Genomic DNA, 21,337 nt, shown 5'->3' on the forward strand with positions numbered 1-21,337 from the left:
GGTTAATTACTACATTGCTATTCTATTCCTTGTCTTAACTATATCTACAATGCATTTCAGAGGAATAAGTGCATCATTATATGTCACATTGACTAGCTCAGGTATTCTGACAACAATGTACCTATAGCAGCACAAAACTCAGTGTAGGCTAACTGTCTCAGTATTTATCCAGTATAAACACATTTTGGGCAACGCTACCATTACTACATACCTAATGTGAATGTCTACACAAGCGGCAGTCAGCTCAGTGCAGGTATATATACATTTATATGATCAACATTAAAGAATGTCACCATACAACTTCACAACAACATGAAAGATATATGAAAGGCTTTGTATAAATGAACTTTAATATAATTAAATAAATAAATGGAACGAAAAAAAAAAAGACAGAAAAGGGATATAAATCTCCAAAACCTATTAGTCAATCATTTCAAAAGTCACTGTAAACATAATTTCTTAAGCTATCATAATAGTGAAACAAAAGAAAAAAATCTAGATGTATCACTCCTTAGCTCTATGTATTTTTATACTGCATTCACGAAAAAAAAGATTAAAATTTTTCACATCAGAAATTTGACTTTCATTTACCATCTTTGAAAAGGCTACTAATAATGAATTATTTATAATATAGTACAGTAGCACCAATAAACATTTTTTTTTTTTTTTAGAAGAGATTAAATCATAGTTCTTATGAACAAAAAGTTATCTTACGGATTCAGATGAGAAAAACAGAGATGTGATTTTACCACAAATTGTTAGAATATAATAATAGCCCCTTAATGCATTATGGTAATTTACCTTCACATTATATTACGGCAGCAGATCTGGAATCCCAGTAGCTGTCTAAAGAACACACAGTGATAATATATGGTTTGTTCCCAGTTTGTTTTCAGAAATACAAACACTAAATCAAAATTAGCATGCTAAAGGCCAGACCTAGAAGGCAATTAGGTTACAAAACAGAATCAATAAAAAACAAAGCTCTACATGTATTCAAAATGTTTCCAAAGTACTGTTAAGCTGAGCAAAATATTTTCTCCTAAAAATCAAATAGTATCACTCAGAAAATAAAAATTTATAGTTGATGTAGAAGCACCTCTTCTGAAGTATGTTTTTCAGCCAGTATAACAGACCATGATGCATTTCAGAGAGTTTTGCCTCTTCATGCATTACAGTGGTAGCTCAAGCAAGCAAAGATCTTAATTTGGATTGTTAACTTTGGAACAGTAGGTAGCTGAGAATTTATAAACAATTAAAAGGGATGGGGAAAAAAAAAAAAAAAAAAAAAAAAAAAAAAGGAACAAAAAGAACCTATCTGAAGTATATTCTAATTTCAGGGTGAATAAAATGGTTATCTTCTAAATGACTTCAAAGTGATCTCTGGAGATGACCTAGTCCCACCCCTCTGCTCAGAGCAGAGCAATGGCAGCACCACACTGCTGTGCCAATGCAGCCTTTGAGTGCAGGACCTGATGCAGATGTCTCAATTCATCCTTTATTTTCACTGCTTCAGCCTCTTTCCTTATTCTTTATAACATCACCAAATTTTAGTAGACATAATACAGGATGTGAAATTTCCTAAATTTCATTCATTATTTGGTTCATATGAAACTGAGGCAAAGTGCTCAACATTTCTCAACCATTTTGCTCTCATTTCACAAAGCTGAAATTCACTGCAGAAGGTGCAAGGCAGTCAAGAACCAAGTCTTTTGTGCTGCTGTCTTCTCCAAAAGAGAAATAATAATGCAGGTTATTAAACTGAACAAAATACAGCTATTTAGTCAAGCAGACTATTTCAGCCTTCTCCAAGGAGGAAATAAAGCCTTTCCACCACCTCTTAGGTCCAAAATATTTACTGTTCTGGTGCCACTTGACATTCTATTCTGAGTACAGCCATTCTTTCTGATCTATCTACAGAGCACTGTCTGCATAAGCAGAGTAAAGAACACTTACAAATTTCTTCTAATTCTGGACAGCTCTAATTCAAAAAGACAGGGATAAGGATATAAACAGGACATGGAAGGCACAGAACTACTGTGGAGAAACAGGAAGGAGAAGCATACCTAACAAAATAAATGATCCTAAAATTTTCCCACTGGCTCTGCTCTTCACTGGATTTTCCCTAGATGTGAGTACCCAGCAAGTACCATGAAATTCTGAAGAGTGGCTGGCAGCTCTTCTCAACGCTCAAAATCGGAGAAAAACCTAAGATAGTATCTTCAATGCTACCAATTACACCCATCAGAAGTGATTGACCTGGACCCAAAAATTGCTGAAAATTAACATGATTTTCTATTTTAAGAAGCAATTATTCAAAGCAATTATTTCCTTAGTAAGTAACTAAAGAATAGGTCACCTGTTTCTCTATAGATTAACTATAGGTTTATTCAGATTTTACAGGGGAATTTTGCTTCTCCTAATCACTGACTTCCAATGCTGTTATAAATATCCTTAGGTAAATCACAAACTCAGCTGGATTTTTTTTCTGCTACTTTCAACAGACACAGGCCTCTATTGTGCCACTATATATACCTACCTCTATACATTCACAAGTGATTAACCGTTGTCACATTCATGTTCATATTAACATGTGCAGTTTGAAATAAACACAGCTGCATTTATGTCAATGATTTTATATTCAAATATATCTGATTATGCTGAAATAAACACAGCTGCATTTATTTCAGTGATTGTACATTCAGATAAGTATATTTGTTCAGTGTAATGTAATGTTCCTTCATACTGGCAGGGACATTGCTATTCTTTCTTATATTTCCCACTATCATTTTTCCAGATGGAAAAATTTGAACAGAGCCAGAAAAATGGAAACTGGAAAATTTATCTCAAAACCTAGTATATGTGAAAATCATTCTGCTTATTCTCAAAAATAACTTAATCACCTTTGTATGAAATATTTTTATTATTATTATTATTCATTCTCTGACAAAGAGCAAGTTTAGAAAAATCCCACCAAAAAAATGAAAGTGATGGAAATGTAAATAAATACCAAGAATGTATAGAAATAGATCTTAACAAAGGATCTGCATCAGGTGTGATTGTGGACATCTATTGTTAAAGTTAGAATAGCATCTTCAACTACTACCTTCAGAAGAAAATTATTTTGAATGGAAAAATTAACTGTAAGATTTTCCTTCCTATTATCTGACCAAATTACAGCTTTGCATGATGTTGTAAATATAACCTGTAATCTATTTTTAGAAAACACTAAAATGTAAAAGATTACTAAGTACAAACTAAATAAATATTAAGCATTTAACCAGACGTACCAGGTCAGATCAAGGTCTAGCCCAGCAGCCGTGCCAGAAATGGATCCCCAGAGAAGGCCATGGAACAAAGCAATCATTTAGATACCTCCCCAGAACAGTCCCTCAATTTACAACATGCAGTTTATGAAACTTCTAAGCCAGAAATGTTGTCAGTGTATAGTAGCTCTCAACTGATTTTTTCTTTCCTGGTCTTGTCAGCTGTTTTTGACACATATAAACTTTTAGCATCCACAACATACAACAGGAAGCTCTACAGCTTAATTAAACAAAATGTGAGGAACCATTTCCCTTTGTTTTCTTTCAGCTTGTCAACTGCTAGTTTCATCTGCTAGTCCTTAGTTTTTCTATAGAGAAAAGAGGGAAACACTGTTCCCTATTCATTGTAATTTTGACGGAGAATTATGATTTTACAGATCTCCGAGACATTCTTCATCAATTGTCTCTTTTCCAGACCAAGGAGTTCTATTTCACTTGGTTGTTCCTCATACATGGGCTAGTGCAAATCTGCTCTGAACTTAAAATTATCCCATTTAAGACTGCTTCTATTTCCAGTTGCTTATTCTGCTCCTTCTTTAGGTCAGCCAAACAGCAAATCTGTGCTTATGCTTGCTGAGGGGTACAAACATGGAAAGAGGGAGGATGGAAAGGCTAGGTCTTGAAAAAGAAGGTAACATGAACATCAGAAGATAAACTGACTGTGAAAATGACAATCAGTACACCAACTACAATTAATACACTAATTTTGTACTGATGCTATTATACTAATTCTTATCACATTGTCATTAGCTCTGTAAGTCATTAATATTCATTTCCCACAAGTTAAGATACTTGATTAATGTTGTATTTGTTAGCTGATATCACACCAACACTAAGCACTGCCCCATTTGTAAAATTGTCTTCCATGCTATATTCTGTTTAGATATTTAAAAGGTTAACATTTAGTTCTATTTGAAATGCTGACCTAGCAAGAAATAAATTAATTTGGCATTACAGTAGTAACATCAATTTCCCATGTAACTTTAGTAATGCATTTACTGGAAAGAGATTAATATCAATTCCATAAATCATTCACATGCTTTTTCCGGAGTTTGAGACATCTGAGTAATGTCATATATGTTAACTGATATCACTTTGTGCATGCTACATCCATTAATCTATGCCTAGGGTCATCATTAAAAAAAAAAAAAAAATCAATCTTTTGTTCTTAATTTTTTTTGTGATTTCTAACCTGCAGTAGTCCACAAGTATTGATACTACAAGAGAATAATACTGCTCTGAACTGGGAACAGACATTTTCACAAAAGGAAAGCATTTGTAAAATTATCCCTAGTGGTAGCAATAACTACTTAATACCTTTACGTGAAATAGAGCATAAATAACTGCCAACATATAAGAAAATAATGAAAATGTTTCATTAATCAGACATACCTTGATGCCACAAAAATAGACTGAAAACAGACCTCATTATTGATTATATCAATACTCATTTCTTCTGTTTCTACATTGCATGTGAGTATTCACGTAGAAGTGAAAGCCAAAACAGTCTACATGACTTAGTGATTCTGGCTAAACACCGCCTACCAGGAAATTTGTAACAAAAATTAGTTTTTTGCTCCAAAAAAAAAAATTTATTCTACTGTGTTTAGATACAATAGAAGAAAGTAACTTTAAATATTTGTGTTTTTTTTCCCCACTCTTTATTTCTATTACTTTACCATTATTACCCTTGCTTGTATTGCTTTATTCCAGTTCTATGATATTATAGTAGTGCCAGTGAAATAAGATGAAGAAGGTTATTTTTGTTCACCTAAATGTACACACACTCAGGATCAGCTTGCATTCACAATTTTGGAAGCATATTACAATACTACATTAGATGGCTAAAACTTAACTATTTTGTAGGGTCAATTTCACTTTTTTGTTGTTGTTGAACATTACGTTAACAGCATCACATCTGTATTCTTCATTTTTAAATTTTGTACAAACAAAAATACCCACTTCATAAATGCCTGAACTCAAATTTTACAATATTTTAGTAATCACAAGTAAGATTAATCTCATCTAATTTTAGCTGTCTAAAGTTACATGTTAGGTCTTAGCAACTGGGACACGGGCATCCCCAAAGGGCAGTTCATCCTATACTATCTTTGCTTTTGTTCAAAAGATATCTCTCATGGTAAAGCTCAACGGCCTATTTCATGCCTGTAAGCGCTTACAAAGAGATCAGCGGAATTACAATCACTTACTGCAAGTTTGAGTGTTGTGTAAAGTGTTTTATAAGTACATTACCCTATTTTTGAAATATAGGAAGATATTTAAAACCTTAACAAAAATGATACAAGAGTACTTCTCAGTCACATGAGATATCTTAATAGATTGTAGATCTTAACTTTTTCCAGCTGATTAAAATCATTTGCAATCCATCAGCACTGAATTCTTTTTATTGGGCTTCTGATATGAAATTTTTGATAAATATACTATAGGAAAAGCCAAACCAATGTTTGTCAAACATTTTCACTGCAAGGTGGTTGTGTATCAATCAACATAATAATATGAGGTTTACAGTAATTGAGGTCAAATCTAAAATTTTACAAAACTTTAATTACAACCTTTTGAACATAAACCACAATACACAAATTACCCAATCATAACATTTTTTTCATAAAAAAAAATAAGAATTCATCCAAAGGATAGAAGATTTAATGACTCTTGGCGGAGTTCCACTTTCTGGTTGAAATGAGAATAAAAGCAGACGGCAGCTTCATTTCTAATTTCAAGAAACACAGTATTTTTAACATTTAAACAGCATTATATTTGACTAACAAGCCAAAATATGTATTTTCAAAACCTTATAAAAAGCCCCTGTATTTAACAGTATGAACACTGAGATTTAAGAACCTCTCTGAGCCAACCTTATTCCTTCAATCCTCAAATGAAATTATAAAACAAGTAATTTGAGCCACAAGCTGCAGAAACTGTCAGACTTGGGTTTTTAGGGTTTTATTTTCTGTTCTTTCTTCTGTCACAAAAACCATCCTTGCAACTTAACATGTAACAGTCTACCACCTAACTCCAGCTTCCTCCCATGTTCCCTATGACATCCTGCCATGCAAAACAGAAGGTGGTGGGATTGATCCAGAAGTATGCACAGGCCGGAATTACTAACCAACACTCCCAAGGTGACTGACAATCTAGATGATACCAAACAAAACGAACAATATTTGAATTCTTGCTTTGTTCTTCAGTTAAGCCACAGCTGGAAGCATCAATGTTCTTCCATATGCCAGTTCTTTAAGTCAAGAGCCAGGGGAAGCAAAAGGTATATCCATCTTAAGCCCATCTTGAAAGCACTCAATGACTGAGATGAAAAGGCAACAACACCCTGTAAACACCGTCTTTGCACCGTGTGAAAGAAATGTCTGCAAGCCTCTGCAAGTATAAATGTATTTTCAACTCAGAGGAAATTTGGTCCTATCAAAGTACCAGTGCAGTGAACAAGATGGGTGCTGAGTGGCTGGCATCTCTTACGGACTTTTTGAAGGTATACTTCTGTAGCAGTAGTAACACAGCCTGAATGCATGACAGTGTGTGCCATGCTTTGTACCCTCCTAGAACAGGGGTTGACAGACTCTAGTCAGACCAAGGCACTTTAAAGAACATGTCATCCATGTAGTCTGGTGGCACCCTCTAGAGTACTCCAAGAATCCAGCATGCTTGAGGTTTCTTCTGATTTATGAGATGATTGTGCAAGGAACTCAAACTGTTTGAACACTCAGAGAATCTACAGTCTATAGATTTTAGTCTTCTGACCAAAAAAAAAAAAAAAGATCCCCAATGACCATGAGCTTCTCAGGTTTTGTGGTCCATTTCAGAGCTCCAGGATAGCTGCAATTGTGTTTCTAGTACCTTACAACTCGTACTCTGGCCTATTTCATCATGTTTGGGGGCTTAGAAGAAAGTAGTTATGTCACTGTCAGCTATGAGTCCTTCCTTTTCTCTGTCTCCTGACATAAAAGACACTTCTGCAGCCTGCATAAGCTATGGTCAAACCCTTGAAGTTGCCATGCTTTGGGATCACTATGAAAATCCTCCCTTTTGTAGAGCCAGAAGATGAGACTGGTGCTCTTCATGAAAGGTTGAACTGGCATCAGCACCATAAAAATACCGGTTTCTCTTTAAAGATATTTGCTTCACGTTTTCTTTGCTCGCTCTGCAAAACACGTTTGAAAGGTTTCATGTCTATCACTTAAAATTAGTAAATGGTATGACCTCCTGCAAAGGAAAGCAAAGCAGTTACGTAAGTACACAGAAAAAAAAAAAAAAAAAAAAGTTTTCCAGCTCTGGAGGTATTGTCTCCAAAAATGATTAAGCAAATAAAAGCAAATAGTCACCACAACACCAAAGATGCTGCTGACTAAATTGATACCATCAGAAATACATGCACCACAACAATACAAGATAGTACAGGCAACTAGCTAAACTAAAAGTCATTTAGATCCACAAAACTTCTAATGTCTGAAATACAAATTCACCTTGAATCACCATGAAAGTTTGGGCCTGACACACTGAGGAAGTATTTCTTCATATAGCAGGAGTGAATACATCCATTTCCTAGAAGCACTATATTTTGCAAAATTCCCAGTTTTGCCAGAGGAGATAGGATGTCAGAAAAACATTTGTAGAGCGCTGCATTGCTGCTAAACCAATACTACGTTGAAAATTTAATGTTTTAATGAATAATAAGAAAAAGAATTATAACTGACACAAATTTACACATTTCAAATGTGACATTTATTCCCTTCAAATTGATACTATGCAGAGATGACCATGCTTCCATTCTCCCCTGAAGGTAACTCATATTTCTTGTGAAAACTGGCATCCAAAAATTACATTGTGGTATACAAGAAGTCTCAGTTTTCAGCACTTACTTTTATGCCATTGATAAGTGTATAAGAAAAGTTTCTATTGGCCTCATATATTCTTAAATATTAATAAAGACAACAAGAAAGATTCCAGTTGTTAGAACATTAGCTTGAACTATACTTGCAAGTCAATTACTCTCTCTCTCCTTTACTCCTCCATCTGTTATTTTAAGATAAAGGATTCAACCACCATTCTTCATTTACAATGACAGTATTTATTTTACCGCAAACATTCTTTCACTAGTTAAATTAATTAAGAGTAAGTTAGGTGCAAGCTACAAACTGGTTAGCTGGCTCTTCTGAAGAGAATCTGGAGAACATAAGGGATCACAAATTCAAAAGAAGTCAACAGTGTTATGCTATTGTGAAAAAGATTGGACTGTGTCACATAGCAGAAGTAAATAGATTGCAAGGCATATCATGTAATATACGATACATAGTACTGGCACCAGCATATCTGAGTATCATGTTTGCCTAGGATCACTGCATGTCAAGAAAGGCATGGAACAGCTGGACACAGTCCAGAGGAAATAAAGAATGATAGGAAATTTGGGAAATACAACCACTGAGGAACAATTGAAAAAAATAGCAGTTATTTAACGTGAAGAGGGAAAGGTCAAGGCAAGATATTATAGCTTTTCACTAAGTCAAAGAAGAAAGGACCAATCTGCTGTCAATACCTACAGTACTGGAAAATAATGCATTTTTGGTAAGAACATTTCTACACTGAAAGAAAAAGTTTCATATAATGAGCAAACTACAGCATTAGAATGGATTACTGCTTTCTCATTGAAACTTTCCTCACTGAAAGTCTCTATGAGGAAGGAAAATAAGTATCTCTCAGGAATAGCAAAAGTAGTATGTTTTGCTTTTCAACAGGACGGTGGACTAAAAAGAAATCTCCATGTCTATTTTGTTTTTGTTTTTTTTTTTTTTTAATGATAAAATAAAAAAAAAAAAAATAGGCCCCTCTAAACAGCAAAATGGACATTCATATCAGACATATCAGATTACATAAAAACACACCTCCATCCCAAATTCATACTCCTCAACACTACTTAATAGAACAATGATAGCCATTACAAAAATAAAGCATTCATAGCACTTCATCTATATGCTTTTTTTCCTGTTTTCTGCAAGTTTAATATTCTTTATCTGTTCCAAAAAGGTAGGTACTTCCCTTTCTGCAAGACAAAATAAAAGAGTTGCTGAAAAATTGGTCTGGAAGGGAGCCTTCAGTTCTATCAACTAGATATTTCAAGAAAACATGGAATGCAGCCAAAGACGGGAAAGTCACTTGTGGAATCACATTTAACAGAACTTCTATCCTGAAAACAGACCATCAACAAATACTCCCCGAGTACCACTGTCCAGGCAGTTTTGCTCCACTCTATCATAGTTTCATCAGGATCAGGATCACTTCCAGTGAAAGCGTTATATAAAACAATGACAAGTTCTGTTAACATTACATTAGATAGAGAGCTACAATCATCATGTGTTATAACTATTGTTTTTAATTGTATTGCATTTATTTATACATATTAAATAAATCCTTACAAAAATTTAACTGTAAAAAACCTGTAACACCTCTTAAGTATGAGGGATCTCGGATTTCAGACATGTTTAATAATATCATCATCATAATGGATGAAGCACAACTCTATCTTCAGGTATTTCCTTCAAGTATATTTAGGTCTATAAGATAACAGTAACTTGGAATTATTACAGAATTGATGTCAACTATTAAAAAAAACATGTTCTATGAAAAAGGCAAATCCAATAGGGTATATCATGTATAGCTATTTGCCAATTTTAAGGTGGTACTCAAAGCGTATCAATACATTTTTGTATAAGTGTCTTATTCTACTGTTTGGAAGATAGGAAGAGATAGATTACAGAGTTATTAACAATTTGATAAAATATCCAATAATCAGTTAATTTGCTTTGACCCATTAAGGTACTGTAAGCATTACTTGGCTGACATAAACAATAGTTAAAGTGAATTTACAAATGAAGTATACACATTATTATTGTTCTTGCTAATACGTTGTCATTATGAGAAAATAAATGAAGTTATTAATTTTATTCATATTTGTATTTTGGAGGTGTCTGAATATGCAAAGCAACATCAGAGACTCATCACGCTACTGTGTAAATAAACTAAGTATTTCATATAGCACCTGTCTCTATCACATGCTGTACTTGTCAAAGTATGAGCATTACTTTTGAACTACAGAAGTATTTTAATTTAAAAATATAATTAATTCTGTTGCTTAAAAATTGGAATTAAACCATAATGGAATGATTCACATTGCTTCACAAATCATTTGATAGCTGCAATTGATCCTTTTCATTGCATGGCAGCTTAACAGAATAAAGTAAATTTCTCAGCTTGGCCCACTGATTAATTTCATAAATCGTTTTCTAATGCAAAAAATCATAAATTCATAATCATTATGAATAGCATCCAAAGTATTTTTTTTTAATATGTAAGTATTGTCTGAACTTTCAGATATACACTCTAAAAATAAAATACTCTTTACTACACAACTGCATCATTTACACCTTTTACACAATGCTATCGGAGGATTTAAATAACTTAATCTAATATTTTTCCAGGAACTGTCAGCCACTATTCTACCCCTTAGGGATATAACTCTTTATAAGAAAATCATTTTACACGACACTGTAGCAGTTTTGGCATTACCAGCACCTCTCATATAAACCACGCTGGAAACTAGTTTTTCCTGCCAAATGCCTTTTGTACATATGGTGTTTAACAGTGCTCTGCAGGTCTGTAAGCCAATAATAATAGATGCAAGCTAACAATCTGGAGACAAACATATATGTAACACAAAATGCAGCCACATACTTACATATATATATATATATATTTAACTACATACCTCCCACATGCATATAAACATACATGATTTAAAATATTCTTCAAATTAATATACTAACTATAACACTTGCAAAAAAAAATAGTTTCTCTTTCAATTTGATGTAGTTTCCCAAAAACTAATTCTGCTCCTATTGACATCAGAGGCAGAACTTCCAATAATCTCAGCAGCATACAATTTGGCCACAAGAAACACAAATAAGAACCATATTTAAAGACACTAAGTACACATTTTTAAAGTCTTCCAGCTATGCAAGGATAGACAATGCTTTGAAACTTTGTTGAGGGAGTTAACCTGGAAAATTACAGTATAAAATAACATTTTTATATCCTACATCTTTGACTAGTTAACAATAAGCACTGTATATGATAATAATACATATAATAATAGAATAAAACCCATTAATTTATCTACATGGGGTAAGAGAGATGTACCTGATAAAAAGCACATTACAGGTAATGACAAACTTCACATACCCTTTTCTTTTTTTTTTTTTTTTTTTTAAAACATTTGAGCAGTCTGATTTTATGTCATACTCTGAAGTGAATCAGCGCGTAAAACAGTATTTAATACAAACCTTTAGCATTAAGACATATTTTTTTATATATAAAAATTAGCAATACAGTAATAAGCATTAATATATTGGCAGCTGTTACATAAAGTAATGCTGAAAATGCTTACCACTTTCAAAACAGGCATCAAATATAAGATGTCCTTTTTTAGGCTGTCCACAATAACCAGCTGGGAGAACAGTGTACTTGCTCACGTTCCCTGCTATGATATCATCACCTCCTATGTCACTACCTGTTGCAGTAAAAGCAGAAATAAAGCATAAGAATGAAAAAGAAAAACAATAAAAAACCATTGAAGGATATTCTCCCCATGCTTTTCCAAATAACACAGAATTTGCACAATTTAAAATATACACCAGTAAATGAAATTTCTTGTTAAGATTTGCTTAAGAATTTGCATAAAAGAATGGCCTCATATATTAAAGCTTCTCTAACAAATCACACAGCCTGGTTTCTTGCTCTTGCATGTCTGGCAGTTGAACACTCATGCAATGAAGCCTGATCTGCATTTGAATCTAATTCTTTTGACTGGAACTCTGACATGGAGAGCTCTCTGATATTTTGCATGGATTCTCTAGAATTGAACTCCTACAGCAGCATCTTCCTCGCTATGTTTTCTAAGAGAATCATTTTCCTCTATCATTTTGCCCATTTTCATGCATCTTATATGAACTAAGAACCTCTGAAACTGTTAAGTCCCACTCATAATTGAAAATTTAAAGTTATTAGAAGGGAGAGACATACATTTACAGAGATGTGACGATGCAAGCCTTGCTTGCTCAGCAAACAAAGCTCAGAAAATGAACTTAGAGAAAAAAATTAAATTGTTTTTTTATTTCATAATTAAATGAGGACAAATTTTCAATACTACTGCATGATTTTTGTCAAAATACATCATTAGTGTATATATTGAAAACCTTGTTCTCACAGTCAAATTATACTGTCTAGCAAATTGCAGTGTGAAAAAAAATTGTTTCCAAGTAGCGATGAAAGAAGACTGATTTTTTTTCATTTGAGAAATGCAGAAGAAAATAAGTTAATATTTGTATATTACATTATACATGAATATTACATTTTAATGGAAGAGATACATAATAATATAACTAGCTGTACGTTCTGACATTGTCTCTTCAATATTTACTGTTTGGACAAAAAATGTGTAACAATAGAAAAACTATCTTCTGTGTTAGAGAAAACTAGAAGTAATGTGTATGTCTTCAAGTGCATAAGGCATGTGATGGAATAATGGGATGATAATATCTTATTTCACTCTGATAAATAGGGCTACTGAGGCTTCTAGAAATAGACTTTTGGTCTGTACTGATTTTTTGACATTTAAATGGGTTATGGGGGATGATGAATGTGACATAAAGCTCAATTTGTTTTATTTTTATATTGAAAACTATTTCACACTAATGTTACAAGCAATTCATATCACCCCAAATGATGAAAACAGCTTATTAATTAAAACTGACCTTTCCATACATAAATGTATTCTACCTCTTGAGGCAAAACACCTTAGCTGAGGTAACAAATTATATCAATGTATGTGACACCACAGCTAAAGGGTCTGTCAGCCTTTCTATTATCCACCTATATTTTAAGAGGTATATAAATCCTGGATTAAAAAATATGTATATCCACCTCAACACTTAGCATATAAATTCATAGTCTTCCCAGGGAAGAAATCTGAAACTTACTTTCTTTGAGAAGTCCTGTAACAGAACCAGGACAATTTAGACCTTTTCATATTTAAAAAATAATTAAAATAAAAAATAAAAAAATAGAAATTAAACACCATGTATTTATTTTTTTTTAAGCAAAATTACTATTTGCCACCTCAAAGTTATTTGTTTTAGACTGAATAACTACCCACAGATAGCAATCTAGGGCATTTAAAGTGTTTTCTTTAAATGTAAAATTGCTACTTACTTCTGGTATTTTTAGCTATATGTATTTTACCCTGCAGAGTTTGGCAGCAGTGCTGCTACATTTTGCTTAAAGGCTGGTAACACCAGAGGCAAACAGACTTGAGCAAGGACTCTGTATAGCCATGATCATGTCACTCAATACAATTCATCCCACTGCATCATGCAGCCTGCAGTTTGGAACAACAGCCACAGAAAAAAACATTTCCTAAGTTCCAGTCCAGTGCCACTTTGATTAAGAGCCTCCATATACCTGGTGCAACTAGTCAAGATAATGATTTGTAATCCAACACATGGAAACAAGGATACAAAAAAATATAACTCAGGGAAAACCTGTAGATCTCCACCAAGAATACATGAGCTGTCAAGGATCAAAGTGAAAGAATAGAAGATGGAGAGCCAACAGACTAGAGACTGAGCTTCTGATGGTAAATGCTCACTGTCAAGTCTCTGCTAAAAATAATAGGTTTCTTTGAATTCTTAAAAGATAGCTGGTAAACACCACTTAGATAAAGATGAAATCAGAAGAGATGCCATTCATAATACTGCCACCATAAGAGTGGTAGGACAAGCAGGTAGGATACAGCTACGTCTCCCTTTCCACCTAACTGACAAATTGGACAATCTTTACATCGTGCAGAAGGAAGCTGTCAAGAAACTGTGTCCTAGCAAAAAGTTTTCCTTGCTTCTTCTTGGCCTCATAGTCATTTAACAGTATTAGCCTGTCCTTTGAGGTTCTTTACTACACAGTACTTTGAATATGCAGAATGTATTGTTATATTTTGAGTTCTCTCTGAGCTATTTTATTGTTATTTTGAGTTACCATCTAATCACTAAACCTGTGAAACAGCAGCCTCTGAACGTCATGCTATATAGCACATGAGCATATGTCCCTGCTGGCATGTCCTCCTCAGGTGATAAAGGAAAGGCCTAAACTGCACCTGCATTACTGTATTACGAGAGGCACGGCTTCGCGCTCCTCTGTTCAGCGGATGCAGCAAGTGTTGCTGAGAATACATCACCGCCTTCAGATGGAGAGCTACGTTACACCGAGCTGCGAGCCCTCAGAGCAGCAAAGAGATCCTGTCCCCTCAGCTGGTGCAGGTGTTCCTGACAAAAGGCAGAGATGCAACAGATAGCTCAATCTCAAACAAAAGAAAGGGGGAGAAAAGAATTAACTGAAGAACATATTGTACATTGCTCCTAAGGAGAACCTGTTCTCCTTTGAAAAAGGTTAGATAACACAAGCAAAGGCAAGAGTAACTTGGCAAAGAATTTTTCTCATACTACAGGTCTTATTTTGGCAAATATTTTTTTATAGGTTGTAGGACACATGGCTACTTTACTCTAATTCTTCAGAGCTTAAACTCCCGGAGTCTACAGCAAATTCCTAGGATTTACTTTTACCACAGTATTAAACTTTAATGGCAATTTTCTATCAAGTATAAAATCTGTAGGTGTCTGAAATCTCTGTAACTAACTATAAAAGTTGGACAGTCTTCAGGTGTCTGCACTCTTCATGATTGCCACTTTGGAAATATTTTCACAGAATCACAGAATTTTCTAGGTTGGAAGAGACCTCAAGGTCATCGAGTCCAACCTCCAACCTAACGCTAACAGCCCTCCACTAAACCATATCCCTAAGCTCTACATCTAAACGTCTTTTGAAGACTTCCAGGGATGGTGACTCCACCACTTCCCTGGGCAGCCTGTTCCAATGCCTCACAACCCTTTCTGTAAAGAAGTTCTTCCTAACATCTAGCCTAAAACTCCCCTGGCTCAACTTAAGCCCATTCCCCCTCGTCCTGTCACCAGGCACGTGGGAGAACAGGCCAACCCCCACCTCTCTACAGCCTCCTTTAAGGTATCTGTAAAGAGCAATAAGGTCACCCCTGAGCCTCCTCTTCTCCAGGCTGAACAAGCCCAGCTCCCTCAGCCGCTCCTCGTATATCAAAGTAGTAAAAATGAGCAGAATCAGTTAAAAGGGACTGGGATTCTTAGGAGGAAAAGTTTAGAAACTTTCAGAGCTTCTTACTACTCCTAAGTTCAAATGATAAAGCAAACACTTTTTTTTTTTATTTAAGCAGAGATGAAAACAGTATTTGCTACAGTAAACATCATGCAAATTTAGGTACATTTTCTTAAAAAAAAAAAAAAAAAAAAAAAAAAAGCTTCTGGAGGAAGTAAATAATAGTCATTCTCTGAACTGAGTAAACAACAAGCCCACTTCCAGCTGTGACGAACTTCAGGATCTATGGAGGTGGCAGCCGGCAGCTACCCTCATGCTACATTAAGTAGAAGGAGAGCACAGCTACATTAAAACAGACACAGAAAAAAATTCCTGGTAAACCTGCATAATTCTTATAATCAGATTTACTGCCTAACATGGATAGCCAATTAGAAAGGTAAGGTAACACGAAAAGATACAATAACTGCAACTAACATTGTAGAAGAGTTTATTTAAATATTACAAATGGCATTCATATGCCTCAATTTCTTTTCTGTTATAACAAAAATATTATACATCTTACTACTGATTCTTCTGTCAATAGCTAGAGAACTACTACTGCTGTTGATAAGGCACCACCCTTTACATCAGGGCAAACAAACATGAAATACAGTTTCTGAATTTGATAATTTTCATTTTAACTTCACCTCTTCTGTATGGTCAAATAACTGCTGCTGCACTGTTCTTTACAGGAAATGAATCAAGCTTTGATTGTGAATCTAGTGTAGGCTAGCTCTTCTAACTGGTTTTGATCAATCCAGATATTCTACTTCGGGTCAAACTGTTCAGAAGAAAAAATTATTTCTGAATAACATACCAAAATCAAGTCACTAGGTCTACAAAATGCATTGGGGAAATCGTATTATTTTCAGTGACATCATGAAACTTAATGATTAAGTTGGCGTGTAAAGATCTAATAACAAAATTCTCATCACCCAGGAGGTGGAAAGTGTCCGAGTATCCCAGCAAAGACCCTCATCAGCCATGAGCAGTAGAGTTATTGCAAACCCATGCGAAGAAGCGAATCTGAACTCAGCAATAAGCAGAAATTTGTTCAGATGGCAACACATCTCCTATTAGCTCCTAAATGTGACAAGTCTCTGAATGAACACTGCTCAACTCATGTCTTGGAATAGCAACTCTTTTGAGGGATTTGCCACTAACTGTCTTCTCTACCAACCAGAAAAACACAAACTTACTTTATATCTGCATTTGTAGGGAAAATTCCAAGAACTGTTAGTAACTCATTATGTTCTGCTGTTCTTTGAATCTTTTTAATAACAGATTTATATTACAATGTTCATAAGCTTCAGCAACAACAATATAGAGAACTTATGCCTGCTATGAGCTCTGAAAGCTCCAGAGCTATCCTAAAAATCCTATAGGCAGCAGCAGTCAAGAACTTGGAATTTAAATTTCACTGGCTTCAAAAATGCTAAGAAGAACAAGTGTCATTTTGATCTTCACAACCACGTATCCTGCAGCAAGGATTAGGAATGACTCTAAGAATCTACACACACTGCAGAGTGTTGTCAGCCTGAAATCGACTTAATTCAGGGTCACCATCGTTTGAAAGGAAATGGAAAACAATTATGTTAAGACTAGGGTCTTAACCCTTCCAGGGTCCAGAATACCCTACATGGTACCAACCACACCTGCTGCTTCACATTCAGATACTGTGCCCATACTGTCACTTTTAACCTGTTTCACAGGTCAAGCAGATAAAGGGGAATGTTAATTATCACGTGGCATTCTCATACAGTCTAGTTCTAAAAAATAGTAACATGCTGTATTGTTATTTAGAAACAGAATCTGAGATTTAGCATCTTTACAGTAAGTGTCTCTTCAGCTACTTTCCTCCCACAGTTTGACCAACAGACTGGTTGTCAAGAGACTGTCTCACAGCACTAAGATATTCATAACCAAGAAAACATGCAAACTAAAAGACAAGCACCATTTCAGCAGAGATTACCAGGTACTTTTTAAGCTTTGCAGAAGTTTTGAAACTACTCAGGAAAAATAGGCTGCTAGCTCTCTCTTCTATGATCTGGAGAAAGCTTACAGTAGGTTGCATAAATAGGAAGGAAGCTTGCCATTTAACTCCTACTGCACAAGTTACCGTTTCTACAGAGGCTACCAGACAACTTATCCTTTTAACCTTCCTAATGCAATTCCTTGGGTAATGCGACATTAACTTTTTCTTTTGGGTCAGACGGCAAGGTACATATAAACAAATACCTCAGACTTCTTTAGATATACATGTCCAAACCGATATACTCATGCAGAAGGCATGGCACGGGTGTCTCAATCAAACCTGAGAGTGGAAAAAGCCTTGTTCTCCTATGCAGATACATCAAAGCACAATGATTAGTAAAAATGTTTGCAGGCGTCTCTACAAAAGGCTTGGCAGTACTATAAAGAATACTGTGCTTAAATGCTTATACTGAGCAGATAGTAGGCAGCCTGCAGGGAAATAGGAATAAAAAAAAAAGTACAGAAGGTGCTTAGCTCAAGACAAAGCCATCAATTTACTGGCTGATTAAGTATGAAAAGATGACAATAAACCTCTACCACCCAGTCCATTAAAAAAAAAAAAATGGATCCAGATAGAGATCCAATTACCAATCCGAGGTCAATTATAACTCCTTTCAAAAATCCAGTGAAGAACATTGAACTGAAGGCAACATCTGGCAGACAGATACAGCTCTGAACAATGATTCCTCACTCCCAGTGGCCGGCATTATCTTATAAGTTTACAAGAAAACAAAATAAGTCAACTTGTGTTGATGTTTTTTTGTTTTATGTGTAATATTTGTTTCCTGTCTTGAACCTAAAAGCGTAACTTCAAGCTTTACTTCATGAATATTTATTTATTACCTCAATGTGAGCTCTCTCCAAGGATATACATTCTTCTCAGATTCAAATGGAATTTTTTGTATCCCTTTAGTGAAACCAAAATTGTCCAGCAAGGTATAAACAGATTTTTCCAAATTAAATTAGAAAAAAAAAAAAAAAGCAACTGGTGCTGCAAACTCAATAAACAAGAAAAATATGAATTTCACTACTCTTTTTACTGTACTTATAATCTCTAACCTCTCCACTAAAACACTCATCACCAGAAAGTAGAAAAATATGAAAAAAGTTAGTAGTGCTGGATATGTTAACTGAAAAATAAGTTTACTTAAAAAAATATTGTAAGAATCAGTCAATTTCATCTGATATACATATTTATTCCTTAACAAGTATTTGGCATTTGATAATATCAAAGGTATCACATGATGCAACAGTTGCTATAGTAGCAATACTTCTTCAAACAAAAGCATAAAACATATAAACTCTAAACAAAAATATGATGCGTGACATACATCCCCAACTAGCAGAAAACAGTAAATAATAGTTCCAGAAGTCAGCTAGTCCTCCCAGCTGCATCTGAAAAAAAGGTAATTGTATCAGCAAGCCCATCCTTTCTTGAAGATAAGAGATGGCTCAGTTTTAGGTCTGCATATAAATAATGTGAGATGCCACAATGCCAGTTGAAGAGTGCATAGAAATTCAAATTCTAGGTCACCAAAAGATTTGTGAGGGAAGTAGTGTTTCCCACCAAGCATGAGGAAATTTTGTGTTTAAGGATTCTAAGGCAGGAGAGGAATGTCAGAGTTAAAGCAGATGCTTTGTGTGGTACTACAGAAGCTCAACAGGTAAAGGTTTTTTCCTCCAGATCCCATGCATTTTTGAAACCTGTAAGCAACTGATTTCCCAAAGACAAGGAATGCCCATGACCTGCAAAAAACACTGAGTCAAAATACACAGACAATTGCAGGGTTTGGAATTGCAGTCAGTAGAAAATGTCAAGTAAGGGCAAAAGCTCATGATACTATCCGCAAAACTGGAAAAAGAGGCAGGTGGTTGAGTCACGCACTACTGTTCACTGGAAGCATCCTAAAATGCTACAAATATTTCCCATGCTGCATAATGTTGAAAAGAAAAAAAAAAAAAAAAACAGCTTACAAAAAAAAAAATTCACCTGTTTTCATAGTAACACAGAAGAAGATGGAAGAAGTGAGAGGAAAGGAAGGAAATATCCATGCCACAGTTCCAGCAGCTGCCCAGGTACGGAGCACTGATTTAACAAAAGCAGGATATCGAACCTAGGCTGTTAGGTACACTAATCAGACCCACATCTATCCTGGGTATATTCAAAAACCTTTATTTGGCAAGGTTTTTAAATGCAAAATGATTGCCTACAATATGCTTACTAAAAGATATTTCTGAATAACCTCAGTAGCACCAGCCAAGAGATGATGGTTCAGTTAGTTCTAGTTGGTGCAGATTCAGTTCAGCGCAGAAGGTCTGAAGCACACCATACCTAATCCATACTTACACTGACAAAGCAACACCTTGCCCACTTCCAGTCTATGCAGTAAAATCGTATTCTATTCCAAAAACTGGAACATTACTTCCTCAGAGGTTTGTTTTTTTTTTTTTCCTTGTTTTGCGCTCTATATTATAGAATAAATGTTTTTTCTGGTTTAAGACCACAAGAAAGCCATGTGATTAAGCAACAAGCAGCTCATGATATCCTAACCAGGAGTGTGCACTATGCCAATCAGGTCATCTTTATCCTAAGAGAACAGCGTAATTAAATTGTTTTAATGACAGCATAACTAAAAAGAAGTCATGACAAAATGAATATTTATGTTAAAAATAACTCACATTGAGGCCAGCTAGATGCAACTAAAACATCTAATATGTACCAAACAATGCAATGATCCTGACCTGTGACTACATAGCCTTTAATACAGAGATTTCAGCTTTAATAGGTAAATCATTAAGTTGGTGTGCCTCTCTTCATTAGGATTGTGGGCTGGGAAACCAAAGACAACCCAACAGGTGATAATTGTTCTTGATACAACAGAGATACATGTTTATGTCAGCTTTATCAACAGGCTGAAGCATAATTTATTTTATTTGTCCTAGGTCTCATACCCTCCAGTCCTGACAATCACTTTTAAAATACTTGCCCACAAAAGCTGTCCCTTAGTAAGTACAAAGTACTATGGAAGTCTTTCAAGAATACTGCCTAGGTTAAATAAACTTAGAAACAGTGTTTTTGCTCTTTATGAAAATTACACCTTTCACACTGAGTTCCTAGTACCGTTGACATCCTTACGTCTGTTGATTTAGCAGGGGCTTTCCAGACCTGTCTTTGAAGAGATGCCCATACCATATTTTACTCAACACCAGCTGCTGTACTGTGATCCAAAAAAGGGTCAAATAAAGCCAGCTATAAATGTAATGCAGTGCCAGCAATAATAAACTACACTATGCAAACTAATTCAGGTTCAGCGCTGAGGTAATACAGCTGTGACTTCTAGCTTGGATCAGGCTTTTTTCTCATCCTCAGGCCTGGTGAGCCTGCCCTCGGGACAGCTTTGGTACTCCACCAAACCCACCACTCAGTGGTATTTCGATTTTTTGTTTTTTAACAAGTAGCTACAGTAGGTTTGTTGGGGATGCACCTGTCCAAAGAAACATGTATTTGAATATCACTAAGTCTAGTGGTCACAATGCATGACTTCAGTTCCCGACTCAACCACTAACTGGCAATGAATCCTCATGCCAGGGGAGACCAGGCCCTCTGTGATGGCCCCAGAGAAGGCAAAATCCTGTGGGGAGGCACCTCAGCAGCTCCACACAGCAATGTCTTTCTCTTC

At 35.1% G+C, this 21,337-nt stretch overlaps 1 protein-coding gene across 2 annotated transcripts in view; it reads right to left on the minus strand.

Annotated features, from left to right (window-relative positions):
- The window catches only part of BEND5 (BEN domain containing 5), a 931,317-nt gene that overhangs the window by 901,090 nt on the left and 8,890 nt on the right, over nt 1–21,337 (minus strand). For both annotated transcript variants that reach the window (XM_084527421.1, XM_084527420.1), the window contains one exon: nt 11,797–11,919. In XM_084527421.1, coding sequence (XP_084383547.1) covers nt 11,797–11,919 — 123 coding nt within the window. The remainder of the gene's footprint in view (nt 1–11,796; nt 11,920–21,337) is intronic.

This window comes from Aythya ferina (assembly GCF_964211825.1).
Source record: "Aythya ferina genome assembly, chromosome: 8".
NCBI classification, from domain to species: Eukaryota; Metazoa; Chordata; class Aves; order Anseriformes; family Anatidae; genus Aythya; species Aythya ferina.